This window comes from Varanus komodoensis, unplaced genomic scaffold, assembly GCF_004798865.1.
Source record: "Varanus komodoensis strain SLA01 unplaced genomic scaffold, ASM479886v1 scaffold4, whole genome shotgun sequence".
Classification (NCBI taxonomy): Eukaryota; Metazoa; Chordata; class Lepidosauria; order Squamata; family Varanidae; genus Varanus; species Varanus komodoensis.
Window position 1 is genome coordinate 38,142,845 of NW_025335941.1, and position 18,109 is coordinate 38,160,953.

Genomic DNA, 18,109 nt, shown 5'->3' on the forward strand with positions numbered 1-18,109 from the left:
AACACCTGATTGGTTCAAATCCTTTGTATACACTTCAGTTGTACATCTGAAAGGGTTTTCATGGCAAAACTATGTTTTATTTCAGAAGACCCATTTTCTTTTTTAAAATCTAAATGTAGTCACAGTAGAGGAGGCTACTAATTCCTGATCTAAATTTCCTGATTAGGGTGCTACTATGCTGGGAGCAAAATACAGGTACCTGTATCCTCATTTTCCAGTGACACAGGGAACAAATAACAGCTTAAGGAGGTCATCTTGACCAGGAGTACAGCACTGAGAAGAGACTTAACCCTCCTGTCTCTGCCACACGGCTTCCATGAGCCAGTTCCCTTCCATTGCCAATTGTAGTTGCAGGTAGATGGGGAAAGTTGGGAGAGCATTCATGCTTGTAGGCATACAATATATTTTGCTTCTTAGAATAGCTAAGAGAATGAAAAGCCCTCAAAGAAGACCAGTGCACGTGGTTTTGCTTGGGTTAGAACATAAGAACGTAGCACATGATAGGCATGTCATGAGTGGAGCTGGCTGGAGCCAGGGATCAGACTAGATGGCCTAGGAGGTCCCTTCTGACTCTCTCTGTTTCTACGTTTCTATAAGAAAAGCCATGGCAGTTCAGACCAAAGGTTCATCTAATACAGCACTCTGAACACGTAGCAACAAACTAGGTGCCCACAGGATCACTTGAGCAGGATGGGTACCTGACCGCCACCTGCCCAAGCTCCTCAGGAACTGGTGTAAAGGGTTTAGCACATGCGCAGCAAAGCTTGTAGCCACAGAAAGCGTCCTCCCTCGCTGTTGCAGCATACAACACACGTTCCCTCTTTGGATAGGGAGTTGTGCTGCATCTCTGCAGAATCACTCCTTACCTATGCAGGAAAGAGGTACAGCCACAGTGGTTCATGATGTGGACAGTGAGCGATGGGGGGATGGCTTTCTTAGTGGCTTCACAGGCGCAATTCATTATTCTGTAAATGCTTTTGACCAGAAGTTTTCTCACAGCACACATTATGGAAGTCACTTTTCTATTTAAAACATTGGGAGGTAGGGAGGTGAATTTTGAAAAATTGCTTGAAAAATAGAGAAATTGGTTTCCAGATCATTAGAGGATTGGGTGGTCTTATCCAGTTTTGCAGGTTTCTGAATTCTGGTTCACAGCTCTGGATTCAAGTCTACAGTGACAGGACCTACATGTTTTTGTTGCATATAAATTTATCATAATGCTTTTTCAACATTCTGAATGAAATAATAAAACAATTAAGTGGCCTTTCTCATTGTCCTTCTAAGTGCAGGAAAAGGCGACTAAATGGCACAGACAAGCTTTCTGTCTAAGTGCAACAGAGCTGTTGATATGTTTTCCACATCCCACAAACCACAGTTATGTAGAGGAAGTCTCTGAAACGCATGACTTGACACAGCAATTGCTTTCCTTACCTTGAGAATCTGCAGCTGCCTGCCAGAGCTGACTAAGCAGCTATTGTTCAGCTGACATGACATGCCTTCACTGGTAACAGCAAAGGTTAGGTAATCTTGAGAGCTGGCTAGAAACAGGGTTTGGCATTATTGGACCCTTATTGAGGCCCACATTTCAGCAGGGAGAGGATACCATGGACTCCTCCCAAACTGACTGCCCTTGCTCTTTTTCCTTGCTGATGCTCAGGGGCAGTGCTAAGCACCAGAAGGATTTGATCCTTGGGTCCACAGGCAAAAAGCAAGCAAACAAAAACATTGATGAATTTGCATATGCTCATTTACATAGGCTCTAAAAATCCCTCAGTGTGTGCACACACCTGTAACGGAGACCATCTCTCAAGAACACCCTTATTTGTAAAAGGGATGTATAGACAGGACAGAGAAGAGCATTCCATATCAGGGGAAAAAACCCTCAGGCAAAAAGATGGGGGTTGTCTGTCAGCAGGAGCTCAGGTGGGCAAAAAGCCAGTTAATCCAGGGAAGCGTATGTACCAGAGATCACTGTGGCTCTTTTGCCTTTATTGCACCATGTGCCCCTGGAGGCCAGAGTGGTGAGGCAGATTCAGGGGTCCGCATGAAAGATGCAGGGCGTCAGCCTTCATAGCCCGTTCTCCAGCTACTGTCGCTGTCCATCCCCCCCTCCTCTCCGATCATACATGCACAAGAGAGAAACAAGAGGATCAGCCTCCACGTGCCTTGCCCGCTCCTTCTGGGAAGCACTGAAATTTGGGCTGAGCGGGAGAGGGCCAGCAAATGGGCAATGGGGAAAATGACACGGAGGAAGGGACTTCTCAGGGAGAGCCCCCACTGAGGGTATGTTGCCCACCTGCTCACACCAATTCTTGAGCTGACAGAGGTGGAAAGTGCTAAGGCTCGGGAAGCAACTCCGATGGGAGGTTAGAGAAAATTTCATCTGAGTTGCGTAGGTGACCGTGTGTCCCCTTTCGGAAAGGACGGTCTTCTATTTGAAAGACTGTTCTGTCCAATTCCACTTTAAATATAAAGAATCTGAAGCAACGTGGCCCAGCAGCAGGCAGCACCTGAGCAGCAGACTGAACAGGTAAACTCACAGGTCACCTGGCCACAGAATTTCATACTAAGGTGAGATGTACTGCATCTCTATATAAATTATAATTGTTATTTGTACTAGGGATTTTCCATTGTTCTACAATTTCTGTTAGGGAATGCAGAAGGCAGCTTAAGAAGACCATATGAGATGAACTGATTCCTTTAAAGAAGCTGTCTAAGTTGACAAGAGCCAAGCAGGGCTCTCCAGGTCAGGAATGTTGGAGGGCATTCATTCCTGGTGTTACCATAAGTCAGAGATGACTTGATGGCATGTAAAGCAACAACAACACTTTCTAAATGTGCATCCGTAAACATACATCCTCACACACATTTTATGGGAGCCTGTGCCCTCCTTTCTGGTGATACACGTCTGCTTTTTAAGTGAGTCTGAGAGTCACCTAACTTTGAGAGCCGCAGACATCTTTTCCTTCCTCCTTTTGCACTCTCCCTGTCGTGTGTTCTGCCTCTCCATCCGAACGGTTGTCATTCCATTGCTTGTCAAACCCCCGAATGCAGCCTGAGTGACTCCATCAGTCAGTGTTTGGGCATCCATCATCTGAGCAGCACAGCAGCCATGCATCTGCGTGATAAATCACAGTCTACAAATGCGAACATGTTGGAGCCACTTTATTGAATTGATTACTGCTATACATTTTTTAGAACCCTTGCCCATGCCTGAGTGTGCTCCATTAGCATCTTCTGGGAAACATAAATGAAGAGAACATTTGCTTCTAATATTAAAATGCAAAGGAACATTTCCAAGAAGGACTGCAGCATGGGTACAGGCATCCATAAATTGACAGGTTTGGATCGCAAGTGTAGAAAGATGTCTAGAGAGCAGTGAAGTCACATTCAACTTCAGGGTCAACAGAGTCTGAACAAGAGCCCCTGAAGCATCAGTCCAAGATATTCCATTGTGAAATGTGTTGACAGTAGCTCAGGGAGAACATCCAGCAAAAGGAGCTCCATTTTCCCCTTCTCTGGAGAAGACATTCAGGGCAGAGGTGATATACCAATAATGGACACACCAGGTCATTGCGTATTGAATCTGCTCAGTGGATCTGCATTGCACACATGGATATTAACCTGTGTATTTTACAGTATTGGCAACATGGCAATAGTGTTTAGGCCACAACAACACCTTACTCAGTGATACTGACTGATAGGGAAAGAAACAAGTAAGTTGTTCCTGCAATGTAAAAGCTTTTAAACTGAGGTTGTGGAAAGAGATCTTCTTTATTCCCTCTTCAAAGTGCACATTCACAACTTTATACCATGCTATTTTGAATCTCTGTAATAGAATAACTACCATATTTGTTTCTATATTTGCAGACACCAGCACACATTAAAGTCACCATTTTCTGAGTGTTTCCTGAGCAACAAATTAACTCCAATAATGTAGAGCAGTTTTACACAATCTGCAGTCCTCCAGGTAGTTTGGACTTCATTTCCCATCAGCCCCAGCCAGCAACATGGCAATGGCCAAGAATGCCAGGAGCTGTAGCATGAAACATCTGGAGAACATTAGGCCAGGCCAGGCTGATGTAGAGCATCTAATGTAATCATGTCAGTCAAAGGATGAACTTTAATTTGGAACACATGAAGGAGAAAGCAACTGGAGATGTAGCAATTTTGAAAAGAAAAGCACTGGATAAGCAGCTCCCTCCTGCATGTCAACTTCAAATTGTCTCTCTTGAAGCTGATTAATAAATGCTGAGATTCCTTTATGAGTATGTTCATGTACCATGTAGATATGCCTTGGAAGCGGTCTGGCTATTAGCATGTCTCAGTAATTAATGTCTTGTTTCAGTCAACTGTTCCCAGAAAGACAGGTGTTCACTGACGAAGCAAAAACTATATAAATTAAATCAATATAAAAATGAATCAATATAAAATGTATAATCAAATCCACATTATTACTACTATATCCTTGGTAAAAATAAAATAAAACAAATAAAATTTGACTGCCCAAACAACACTTTTTTCCATTTCTAGCTATTCTTTAGCTTATAGAAAGATAACTATACCGTTCCAAGTAATTGACCATTTTTTCTGGTAGTCAGATTTCCTGACAGAAAAGATTGCACTGTGAAACTTCTTGTCCTGTGGCTGAGATTAAAAAAACAAAACGTATCCTGTAGTTGAAAAACAAAATTAAAGCTATGAATCTCCTCTATTTTTTATTCAGAAGGATGAACTGAAATGCAAAATAATTGAAATATATTAATTTTAGGCTTGGTTGCATTTATAGTTAGCAAAAGCTTATTAAATGCTAACTGATGTGAATGAAATTTCTGTGTGTGAAGAAAGCAAAATTACTTTTGGGAACATGGACTGCAGTCAAAGATCAGATCCTTGGCATCTCTTTAGAACTGTCAATCTGCTCTCAGCAGTTGTGGCATTAGGAGGTGATCTGCTAGGACTTGAGTCCCACATCTTACATTTGGGGCCTCAGCTCTCTTGAAGACCATCTGCCCCACTACCCTGCCTTGCATGGGTGGAGTCAATGGCTGATCCACCTAAGCTGTTAATCCTGAGTAACTGTGCAAGTTTGCAGCCCAACAGCATGGGTCATTGTAGTCTAAAATACATTGCCATAATCTTCTTTGCCATGTTCATGTGGCAATTCATCAGGTTGAGAATGCCATATAGCTCCTTGCTGATCCCATCACTCAATCTGGATTTTGAAAAAATAAGAAAAAATATGTGGGCACACAGGAGGATAAGTTTTAAGTAAGCACTGTTCAAGAATACGCTGGACATGCACATGGTAGGCATGTCATGACCAGAGCTGGCTGGAGCCAGGGGTCAGACTAGATGGCCCAGGAGACCCCTTCTGACTTGCTTTGTTTCTATGTTTCTAAGGCATTACACAGTTCTCTCCCAAAGGTAAGCAAACATTTAATTAGCTTGTCTTTTTAAAAATCTAAATTATAGTAAGTATAGTATAGTTATGCACAAATAGTTGCATAAATATTGTAAACCATCACAAGACATTTGTAGGTGACAGGATACAAAAGCTTGTAATAAATAAATAATAAAATATTTCCACATGTACATTTGTGCATTTTTTGTCTTTGTGGCTTGATCCCTGTACCTTTTTAGTATTTAGCAGTATCCCTGACTCTCTAGTGTCCTCTGGTTTGATCAGCTGCTCTGATGTTGGTCAATGTAATGTAGATGAGATGGCCAGTTTGGATGCAATCCAAAGCTTAGCTTCTCAACTGATGCTGTGGTGCAACAGCTCCATTTTAGGTCAGGCAGCCAAGTACTAACAGGAATTTGAATTGCTTAGAAGTGAAAGTCCAAGATCCATGAGATTCTCTTCTTAAATTTAGGAGCCTTATGAGCTCCTAAATATCAAAGCATTTACCATATATGATGTGAAATTCCTCTTTGGGTTTTGATGCCTCAGTTCATCATATGTTGAAGAATACTTGGCAATTTCCCTGAACACAGTATACCTGTTTTCACCCTGAAAACTAGAACCAAGATGATCAAAACAGGAACATCTACTTCTGGGGAACTCCCTTTCAGTCAAATCTGTATCAAGCTAACATAAAGTGTCCTGATGTGTGTCTATCACAGATTTATCTTCAATGGCCATCTTACACTGGAAGGATGTAATGAAGCAGTGCAGGCTGGACTGGTGAAAGACAACTTCTGTGAAAGAGGACTTCTTCTGTTCCTCCCTTCCTGTGGCAAACTCTTCCCCCTCCAGTCCATTGATGATGCATCAGAAAGGGGTGTGAATGGGGTGGGCTATGGGCTGGGGGTGCATAGAGAAGGTCCTTGAAAATTGGGCAGAAGCCCCCTCTGTGGTGGGAGGTCTGCATGTGGAAAGGGCCTCTGTCCATTTGCAGGGAGCCCTTCCTTTCCCATGCTTCAGGGGTCACCATTCAACAGGTTCCCTGACCCACCATATAGCATTCTGGAAACTGGGAGAGGACACTAGAGCATAGGGAGAGGAAGCAGGCAAGTCCACTTCTGCCAACCATGTTATGGTGCTTAATTCTAGATCCAGCCATGACTTCTGAGTTAATGTCTTAAATCTAAGTGTAAACTGGGAAGCCCCATTGAAATAAGTTGATTTTTTTCTGGTTAAGGAACATTTTAGAAAGAGTCAAAGAATATGTGATGTTTTTGTATCATACACCTGGAGCATCAGTTGGGTTTCTTGTGTGTTGGTAAAGCTGTTCTTTTTGCTTTGTTGGACATAGATCACCTGCAGTTATTTTTTAGTTTACAGCTAAAAAACTAAGTGAGACTATTTCAGCCCCAAGAGTCAAAGCATCTCCTTGCATGTGACCTACTGGCCAAGTGATATACTAGAGATGTGTGTAGTATGGCCAAACTTTTAAATTGTGTGTACTCAATTTCTGCTGTACAAGTTACAAGTGGCAAAAATCATACTACTTTCAGCTAACAATTGTTCTGTAATTCCAACAGTGGATGTGTAAATACATCAGAAGTTCCGGCTCCTGGCCTTTAGCTCTTGGAGGTATCTGCATGAGAACACATCATAGAACTTTTCCTTTTCAAGGGTCCCAGAGGCAGGCACAAAAAAGTTGCATCCTGGAGCCATTTGAATGTTGTCCTGCTGTGTGTTTCTCAGGGATGGTGAACTTCAGCATAGCCTATTGGTTCTTTGTTCACCAGTGTGTAACACTGAACATATGAATCCTCTTACTATGTTTTAAAAGCTTTTCCAAGTAGTGTGTAAAGTAAACTATGGAAAAGTGGCTGTGGAATCCTTTCCCACTGATAGGCGGGAAGATCCAGCCTTTTTGGCAGCATACACATCGCATCTGTCACTTAGCAATATAGGATCTTGAGGAAAGCTTTACGGAACTCGTTGTTGAAGGTGGTATAGATGACAGGGTTGAGGGCACTGTTGACATATCCAAGCCATGTGGTAGCACTATACAGCTCTGGGGAGATGTGACAGGCATGGCAGTGGGTATTCAGTATGTGGGTCAAGAAGAATGGCATCCAGCAGACTATGAAGGTCCCTAGGGTTTAAAAGAAAAGGAGAGATCATCACACCTTTGGTGAAGGCCAGCCCTGCCATGAGACAGAGTGAGCGAGCTATCTGGGTAAACTTCGAGGGTTATGCTGGGACATCAGAGGACCAGAACTGGCCTCCATGCCAAAGGATCCTCACCCCTGTGATAATGCATCTGCTCCAAATCACTTCTCCCTCCTGCCTCAAGCTGCTTTGCCACCTAATGAGAAATGACGTGCATGCTCATAACCAGTGTGTGTGGTGCTTAGTAGGGAATCTGAAGAATCCATTTTGGGTGTGGGAATCCATTGGATTCCCTGGGCTCAGCTCCCCAAATGCTGCTCTGCTTTGTCACAGCTGTGAGTCTGAGTTCTTGGCAAGCACTCCCAGTGTTCGCATGGTGCTTGGAAGGAACTGAGCTCCAAGCGAAGGCTATGCAAGCAGCTTCCCTCCTCTGTGTCACATGCAACACCCTTTATTTGTTCTGCACATGACACAGAACATAATGTGGAAGAAGGTTCTGGTTGCACAACCTTCATTCTGCAAGCTTTCTTAAACTTCCACTCAGCTTGGCTCACTTCCTAAGTGAGGGCTAAGCATGAAAGGAGTTCTGTACTAGAGGGACAGATTCTGTGGAGCTTTGCAGAGCCTTGTTGCAACTGGAAGGGCTACAGCATTGGCCAGGAAACCTGGGAGATCTGGGTTCTGGTCCCCACTTGACTGTGGAGCTTTGTGGTGACTTTGGACCAGTCACCCACTCTCAGACTAAGCTACCTCACAGGGCCGCTGCTGTGAGGATAAAACGCAGCTATGTGAGCCACCTTGGTTTCCTCACAAGAGGCAAAAAGGAGGGATATATATGCAATGTTATCAGGCTGCTGCTACTGATGGTGATAATTCATATATTTTCCCTCAGAGATATGGAAAAGAATTGAGGCAAGGGTTTTGAGTAGAAAAATGAGAAGAGGAGAAAACATCCTCCTTCCTTTGGTTTCTCAGATCAAATTCGCAACCCGATGCACCTGCTTTTCCTTAAAACTAAACAAACCTATGAAGATCTTCAATACAGTTCTTTTAAAGGGCAGTGTCTCCTTCCTGTGAGACTGCCCGGTAAAAGCAGTGGAAAAGCCACCACTCACCAAGAACAATAGCTAACATTTGTGTGGCCTTCCTCTCTCTGAGCTGTATTGTCCGATGCTGCTGAGATGGTAGCTTCAAAGATGTTGTGGTCTTTCCATTGTTGAGTTTGCGCACTTCTAAGCTCTGTTCCTTGGCTTTTCGTCTCATCTTTAGGTCAACAGCCTCTTTATCTCCTGTACTGGAGAAGGAAGCTTCATGGCAGAAGCTGCAATACTGTTGCAGTTCGGTGGGTGTCAGTGGCTTCTTTTCAGCAGGCAACCTCTGGTCTGAGCAGTTGAGCTGCAAGCAACAGGACAGTGCATCTGGCGGCCTTTGGTGCACAGCTCTTTTTTCTGTATGTTGCTGAAAACCAAGAGGCCAAGAATGGTCAGGAACCACTAATGATCTGATCTTAAAGTCTGGCAGATGAAGATATTTTGCTCCCCAGAGTGATTAGTCCTGAATAAATGAAAGGAAGCCAATTCTTATATCTGAAGGTCTAGCATCCACAGCTGGAAGTGGAATTGTATTGTACTTACTACTCTGTAGTGTGATGAAATGGTTTCTGTTCAATTCACGCACTTCACTCCTTATGTCATTTATTGGTTTGATTTACTGATGTGATTTAAAGTCCTAACATCCTCCCAACAAATCTGCCTTTGTTGAGCATTTGGGCAGTTGCACCATTTCTTCTTTCCTGCTTGTTTTTCAAAATACCAGCATGGATCGAAGTGGCTGCATTTATTAAGGTTGGTTGCACGTATTGTGTTGCCATAAGAAGGGGTGGCAACATGTGCCCTGCGTGTCAAATGTAGCCCCTCTTCACCCAGCGCAGCCCTGCCCTGCCACAGCCGGGTGTGGATGATGCCTCACAAGAGTGAAGGAGATGAAACCGCTCTGCCCCCATCCACCCCAATGGGGGAAAGTGCAGGTGGGTAAAGTGCTGCATGAATGCGCCACTGGAATAAGCATAGAACTGTAGAATAATAGAATGGCAGAGCTGGAAGGGCCAGTAGGGCCACTGAAATGCAATAGTTCAGCAGTTTCGCCTCCCCTGTGGTTTCCTCCACTGGGGTGGATGTGCGGCAAGGAGCTCCATCAGCCCAGTCCTCTCTCTCCTCCCCCTCACCTAGGGAGATGGACACAGTACATAGCAGTGATTAAATGGATTCTCTGACTGTGCAGGTCCACGGACCTCAATCGGGAGATTACATGATGCACAGAGACTGGCAGCATGGAAGGCCCAAGGTGTGTTGGTAGAAGCTGGACAGGGTGAAAGCAATGCAGTAAGGCAGAGGAGGTAACATGTGGTTGTCCATGTCTGTAGCTGGTTGATAAAGCCCATCAGACGTAGCCAACATTGCCAGTGATGAGGGATCAGGGTCAAAACATCTGGAGTTCCCCACAGTGCCCACTCCTAAGGTGCATGAAGTAGGCAGACCTAATGACACATGAATGATAGAAGCTAGGCTGATAGATCTATGCGACTGCACTTCCAGGGTGGAGAGGCAGGACCTGAAAGGTCTAGTCAGTGTGGAAAGGGTCTTACTTTCTGCTTGAAACAGGCTTTGATGCTGTGGCTGCCTTGTCTGGTGAGGATTCGCTTCCTCTGTCTTTGCCTCAGCACAAGGTAAATCCTGATGTAGAGCAGCAGAGTCACCAAGAATGGAAGATAAAAGGACACCACGGAGGAGTAGATAACAAAGTCAGGGTTGGAGATAGAACAAATGTTGGGGTTGCCTGAGAAAGAAAAAAGGGAGAACGAGGAAGGCAGAGTGACTCTGAAAGTACAAGAATGAAGGTCAGCTGGGATTTGAATCTAAGGGCAAACGCAGCATGGCTGTCCTAATGATAAAATCTGTTTGACAGTGGAGCCACCTGCCTTGGGGTGGTGATGGACTCTGCTTAGCTAGACGTGTCAAAGCAGAGGCTGGAGACCATCTCTCAAAGTTGCTGCAGTTGCATCCTGAATTGCAGATTCTGCACTGGGCAGGGATTGGTCTGGGTGGCTTCCAAGGCACTTTCCAACTCTTCAAATTCTAAGTGTCGCAGGTTTTTTAACAATAAACTAGAAGTTTGCTAGTAGTTCATTGAATGTCATTAGGGGCCAAAAAGCAAGCATTGCCTTAGTCCATTTTCCAGTGTGCCTTTCCTACTCAATAGAAGAGAGCTCATGGCAGTGTCCAAAGGGGTAACTGTTAGTCCGCTGTGGCCAAAACAACACAGATCCTTTTGCTTCCTAGGGACTCCCAAATTTATTCTAGCAAAAACTTTAGAAATCTTATGCCAGAGTCTTGAAGGTGCCAAAAAGTGCTTGGTGCTGCTTTTCTGTGAAGTTATTGAAGCAAAAAAGAGGCTGACCTGTGATGGGTGAGGCAGCCAACACAGCACCCACAGTTGCAGGGTGCTCAGAGGTACCATCCTTGGTATGCATGAGGTCTTACCCCTCAGGGTTGCTTTAAAAAACTGTTTTTAAAACAATTTGTTTCCCTGGTGGCTCAGCTGCACTGCAGAGCATTCTCAGCTGAAATGGAGTCTGCACTTTGCTTTGTTTTGCTTTGCAGTGCAGGCTAGCCTGGAAAAGAAAGGGGGAAGGGGGAAAGGAAAGGAAAGGAAAGGAAAGGAAAGGAAAGGAAAGGAAAGGAGCTGCAGTTATTGGTGCCTGCTAAACTTGGGAAGCTGTCAATGCAATGGAAGGGAGAGCAGCTGGGAAGAGTGGAATGTTGGAAGAGGCAACATGGCGGTTGCAGGGCTGATGTGAAGGAAAGACCGAAACACCCGTCAGGATGCTCAGAAGAAGGATGGTGAGACCATTGGCTCCCCGTGGGGAGGGGTTAAGGCCCCACCCTGATGAGGGGAGAAAACAGGTCAGGTGCATGGGTGTTTTCCATGTATGGAAGCTTATATGTATTTTCTGGGCATTTGCAGAGTGGGGCATGTGTCTGGGGAAAATTTGAGGAAGATCCTTTGGGGATGAACTGCCTATTCATAAGGCTTTATATTTTGGACTTGTACCCAACTCCTGACTTGTACTCCAGTTGTTGAGCAAATTTTTGTTTCCAAGGCATCACCGATTTCCTTGCTGTGAAATGGGTGTTTTGTGACTCGCTGCATCTAGCACAGTGGCCATGTTGTGGGTGGGCATGCTCCTCAGAGGCAGCCATCTTTTGATGGTACTGATGGCCTTTCTCCAAAATTTCAAATGTGCCCTTCAGCCTCAAAAGACTGAAGGACTGGTTAATGACTCTACGCCATAATAGCAGCCCCACCCCATATGCGTACATAAAGGCCATCCTTCACAAGAGCATTGTTTACCTGTAGTATTGAAGCCAAAGAGAAGAGGGCAGGAAACGGCAAAGGCCAGCAACCAGACCATTACTATCATGATGGAGACTCTCCGGCAAGAGCTGGGCCCTGTGCTGTGCTGATAATGAACAGGCATAACCACTGCAGTGTACCTGCAGAGTGAATCAACGGAAAAGCAAAGGAGACGAAAAATTGCAATCAGGAAAGAAAAACAAAGACCCAGTTTGATCCAGAACGGAAAAATGGAAAAGAAGAGACAGAATGAATAGAATGGTGGAATCCATGAACAAAGGAAAAGAAATGGAGGACAGAATGGTAAAAATAGAGATGAAAAAGGCAAGCAGAGAGGGGAAGAGAATGAAAAAAGAACAAATGCGCTAGAACTTGTTATCCTCAAAGATAAGGAGAGGCAGAGGAGCAAAGACCTAACTAATAGAGAGAAATAGATTTCTGTAGTAAAGCTTTCTTTCACATGCATGCATGTAATATGTACTATATGCTTCATTTTAAGTTGTTACATTCCTTGATGCTGACAAGAACTGTAACCATTGGTAAATGGGTCCTCTGACCCTGTTACTGAAAACCAGGAACCTCTGAATGCTGTGACTTTGACTGAGGGTGCTCTGCCAAGGGCTGATGAGTCCTTTCCTATGGGCAGTGGTGTAAATGGTCACTTTTGAAGGGCAGGTGCTCTCCATGACAGTCCCTGTAGCTGCACCCAAAGGATGGTCCAAAATATAGGCAGCTGTGTTGATCCACATCCACAAACCTATCTGCACCAGGAGCTTAAGTGGAGTGGGAATTTAATTGCCTATTCAATCACAAGCCAACCCTTCCAAATATTTTGCATTACAATAGGGAACAAGGCATCATTGCTGGTAAATTTCATTCCCTCTCAGCTACTGTGAGGATTGCAGCCAAGTTTGGGGAGGGATTTCTGAGGGGGGCAGCTGACATCAGCATCCTGCAAGCCCTGGATCCATTCTAACACTGCATATGGAGCATTTGTCTGCTCAGAATAATATGCTGCCTTTATAGTGATTGTCTGCTGTGCTGAGATGAGGGATTCTAAGTGAAAAAATGGCCAGAACAGAAAAGGTGAACAGCCCTTCTTCACTCCTCTAAAAAAAAGGCAGGCTTGTGAAGTGGTTTCTCATGCAAAAGGGGATTGAGGCTTCATTACTTACAATTAACATATAGTTCGTCCTCACTCTGCTTAATTTCAAGTATCAAATAGCATTTGAGACTCTCAGATGGTTCCCTGGGTTTATTTTGCTACAAAGACCCAAGTGGGGAAATGAATGTTTGACACATGCACAAAAAAGCTCCACATGTGGCTCAACCTTGGATAAGTTGTCTTTGCTATGTCTACCCCAACATATGGAAATGTCCCTGTATTTATTTATTTATTTATTTATTTATTTATTTATTTAAAACATTGCTATGCCGCCCCCATCGCTACAAAGCCTCGGGGCGGCTCACAACTTAATTAAAACATATAAATAACAATGTCCCCCTTACTCGCTATCTGGACATTTTATGCTCTCAGGGTCTTACCTGTCAATGCTGATGGCACAGAGGTTTAAAATGCTGGCTGTGCACATCATCACATCCATAGTTACAAATACATCACAGCAGACACGGCCAAAATTCCAGACTCCTCCCGTCACCTGAATAGCAATCACAAAGCATCACCATTGCTTTGTACAGATTAGCAGTACCCTGCAGTTGCACCTTTTCATCAAAGTTGTTAAAGGGGGTCATATGAACATTAATGAATTAAGTTTAATTATGCCCTGAGAAATAAGGGTTATTATTCTTCATGCTGCAAAAGAAGGAAACTGCGATACTATATAATGTTTGGATTATATTGGATTATATAACCTCTTTCAACAAAGGAAAAATGTAGAGGCCATGGATGGCTCGTCTTCCATTGAGTAAGGAACTGGAAGGGAACAGCTCATATGAGAATTTGAAAGAAAGTACCATACTCTTATATATCCACTTCGAAGTACATGCAGTGTATTCAGAATTATTACAGATGTAACACACATCTTACAGATAGCAGCCATTGTGGCTCTTGATTTGTTGTTTATATGGTAGTGATATGGGAACAGCTTTCTCACATAGGTTTTCTGCATACTTACAGCTCCAGACCCTTCTCACAATACTTTTGGAAGGCTGGGGGATAATGCCTAAAGATATGTGTAAACTTAGTAACTGAAATATAATACTTCTGTGTACCACAGAGGAAAAGATTCGTGGCTTTTGCAGTTTTACCTCAAGCATTGTAGGCTGTACATGGAAATATAAAAAAGCGACCTCTTTCATACTGATGATGATGATGATGATGATGATGATTATTATAACATTTCTACTGATGAAGGATAAGCTGGTTCCATGAATTAAATCCTGTTCTAGAGACAAATCCATGGAGAGTGGATAAGAAGGGTGGAAATATGGTAACTAAATTCACCAAGTTTTTTTATCCATCATGCAAGACTGGAAGCATCCAACCCTGAACATACTCATCATTCAAGTGTGTCATAGCAGATCTCTCGGAGCATTTTAAAAGACTGGGGCAAATCAACAGGGGAAGTTTAAGCATTTCTTTCCTAGGTGCAGATTGAAAAGCCTTCTCATTCCTATTAGCCTCCCCCTCCTCCCCCTCCTCCTGCAGCACAGCAGGGGGATTCTCACTGGGACCTTGGCGGTGATGAAAAGGGTTCAGCCTCCTCTTCCAGTGCACTATGGTTTTGATTAAAATTGTGCACCCTGAAATTAAGATGCCTAATTTAATGACATGCCTAGTTTAGCCCTAATTGGACCACAATGTCTTTTACTTCTGGTCATCAGTTTGCAATAATCCGGTGTGATCCACCTGCTTTTGTTCATTTGCATGTTTTTAATTCTCTTCCTACTTCAGCATCCTAAAGACTGCTGATGAATGGGAAGGAATCAGTCACCAGGACTGTGTCCATATTAAAGTTTAGTATAAGTATGTGGTTTTTCCAGCCTTCACTTGACAGAGTGGTAAGAATTCTAAAATACTTTTGGTGAGTTGTTAAGCTAGTTTAGAGAGTTACATGTGTTGCACTTATGCATGTGCCTCATGGGATTTCCTCATCTCCCCTGTTTGGGTTGGGATGAAATTTAATGGAATCTGTCCCTGTAGCATTCATGGACTTCTTTCATGTGTGGCTCAGTCTTAGAAAGTGAGCTGAGTTAAGGGAAAGCCTGTGAATGCTCACAGGGCAAAGGCTGTCCAACCAGCGACCCTCTTCTGCATTAGGTGAAGCAGCACAAAGACACGGGCAGGTGGCATGGAAAGGGGATGCTTGAGCTCTGGTTGAGTGGGGCTCTATTTCTGGTGAGCCCTGCATGAACAACCTTGTTCCACATCAGGTGCAGCAGCACAAAGTCTACTGCATGTGGGTGTGGAAGAGGGACGCTACCTGGGCGGCATGTGGGGCTCAGTTCCTGGTGACTGCCCCTCAAATGCTGGGCAGACTTGCCAGGAATTTAGACTCAGGGCTGTGACAAAACAGACCGGAGTCTGGGCAGCCAAGCCCAAGGAACCCAATGGATTCCACACACATCACTATGCCTGTTCTCATGCAACAGCACCCGCTATGATGGAGTTCACATATGAACGTTCTGAAACACTTCTAAACCAGTTTTATCTAGGACTCAAGGTCCTGTAGGAGATACCTGGCTGGCCGGTGTTAGACAGGGGCTGGCTAGCCATGTCCCAAGTACCTGAACAATAGAGAACCTCCAACACAGCTACAGAACAACAGAGACTCACCAATAGCTGGAGATTGAGCATCTCCCACTAAAAACCTTCATCACAACCCTAAGGTGACCCAGCCTCCCAGGTGCCTGCAGAGACCACATGGATTCAAATGTGCCAATCAGGAGTCCCAGTGGGAATTTCAACCCAATAAACAACTGTCTTTGCTACCTGTTCATCCAAGCTATAAAGGAGAGCTCTGCCATGTGCTCCTGGTTGATTGCCATTTTGCTGTGATCAAACTTAGTCTCAAGAATAAAACTTAGCTTTCAATCTCTCCCCCTTGTCGTGCTGTATTGGGCCAAGCACGCTATGGTCCCAGGCCGCTTTTGTCCAACAGTCTCTAGACCTGGAAAAGCTAGACCTGGTCAAGCAGCCGTAACAGATTCTGGCACACCTCAGTTTACTAAACTTGCTGTAAGAAAGCCATATTTTGCTTTGATCACATCTTTCTATATCAGTGAAGGGAATGTCCTACAGCAGAGAAACATTGTGACAGAATTCATACCCACCTAGCTACGTTCATTTCTCACTGGGCTGACAGCGTGTTGGCTTTTCTTGCCACATTTAATTACCAAGGCTGCTCTGTGAAGGAGGAAGCAGCAATAAATAATGTAACTCAGGAAGTTTCCTGAGTTCTCTGTGACAAAGGATGTCATTTACTTCAGTAAATTTACAGTTTTTGAGCAGCCAATCTAGGGTGGCCAGGTGTCCTACTCTACAAAGGACAGTCCTTTTTGTTTGAAGAGCTCTCAGAAGATAGCCCATAACCGAAAGGCTGTACAGTATAAGACTGAGAGCCACTGGGAAGGAGAGCAGCAGGTGTCTACCTGGAGCTGCCAATCAACCGCTAATACCTGTACAGCAGCCTGACCAGACACCTGGTCAATCTTTCCCCTCCATTGTGAGAAGTATTGCATTGCTCTTTTAAATCAGAGTTACAATTTCTTAATTTGCATATACTTGTATAAATTAGCAGCTGCAAATGATTTACACATTTCTGTCTTTTTGCCTTCATTCTGAGTGATGCATTTCCTCTTTTTTGGGAACATCTAAGTGGTCACCCTCGGTGCTGCTCAGTGAATATGCAGTGACCAAGGGCCTTTCTTCACAAGGCATTTATTGTGCATTTGTGAATCCTCATTCATGCAGCCTTGCAGGGCTTGTTGCAGCACTGTTGCCCTCCATTTTTGTGGCTTTTTTAGAGTGAGAAAAGTCTTGTATTTTCCAAGATGGTGCTATTATTTGTGACAGAGGCCTAGTGCAGTTTCACATTCCATTCTATGCTACAGCATCACAGTGGGTTGTGTGATAAAGTATAAAGAAACATAGAGAAAGGTACAGAAGAAAATGTCTGGATCCCCCCCACCAAAAAAAAACAAAAACAAAAAAACAAACCTATATGAAGAATGCACTAATCTTCCCACAAAGAAGCAGCAGCTGAAACCTTAGCAAAGTGCCAGCAGGCTTCAGTTTAAGTGCCTGTCTAACACTGATAAATAAAGCCTTATTTTGCTTAGACCACATTTTTCTAGGTAGGTGAAGAATCTTAAACCATGTGCAGGATGAGGCACTCTGTCAAGGTGGGCGCTGGAATTTCTCCTCATTTCCTCATCCTCTCACGTGTCAGTGTCCCACAGTTATTTGGCATGTCTCATGTCGAGAAACCCCAAGAGAAGCAATAGAACATCTAACCAAAGTCATTAAAACTCCAGGAAGCTAGTCGAAAGCAAGCATGCAATTCAATAAAACATTTTTCCTAGTACTTTCGATTTAAGCATCAAAATGTGAGAACGCTCTGCCAGTCACTGAGTTTCAGTAATAAGACTCTGCTAAATGTGAATGAGTGATTGAAACAGGCAGCATCTGTTCAGCCGCCCTTCATGGTTCTATAGCCCTGTGTTTGATTTGCTCATCATTATTCATTATTGTTTTGTTTCATACCAGCTTTCCCACAGGGAGAAGCACAAGCCTGTTATTAGGCAAAGAGAGAGAAGAAAGATTTCTTGCAGAAGCACCTAAAAAGGTCCCCAGTTTATTACTTTACTCAACTAACCAACCAATCAAAAAGTCTGGAATAATTTTGCATCCAAACAGGACTTGACATGTAAATATGACAGACAATTCCCTGTATGCACCCCTTGAGGAGTCTGACCTTATAACATTAAATTCTAAGTACATCTCAGAAATACAAAGAAAATGAGTTAAACTGTAGATAAAAGCAGTTCACAGGGAAGCCAGTTAAACAAAGCTTTTCAAGAGCCATTTGCAACATAACATTTTGGAGCTACTTTTGGAATAATTGCTGAAACCTCATATATTTAAAAGCACTCCATTAGAATTTGTCA

The 18,109-nt window shown here is 43.8% G+C and overlaps 1 protein-coding gene across 1 annotated transcript in view; it reads right to left on the reverse strand.

The window, feature by feature from the left end:
• Nucleotides 1–7,105: 7,105 nt before the first annotated feature.
• DRD3 (dopamine receptor D3) overlaps nucleotides 7,106–18,109 on the reverse strand; it is a 22,272-nt gene continuing 11,268 nt past the window's right edge. Inside the window, exons 4-8 of the mRNA XM_044442234.1 lie at nucleotides 13,526–13,638; nucleotides 11,978–12,120; nucleotides 10,212–10,402; nucleotides 8,683–8,923; nucleotides 7,106–7,550 (exon numbers count right to left, since the gene is read on the reverse strand). Coding sequence (XP_044298169.1) covers nucleotides 7,354–7,550; nucleotides 8,683–8,923; nucleotides 10,212–10,402; nucleotides 11,978–12,120; nucleotides 13,526–13,638 — 885 coding nt within the window. The 3' untranslated portion in view covers nucleotides 7,106–7,353. The remainder of the gene's footprint in view (nucleotides 7,551–8,682; nucleotides 8,924–10,211; nucleotides 10,403–11,977; nucleotides 12,121–13,525; nucleotides 13,639–18,109) is intronic.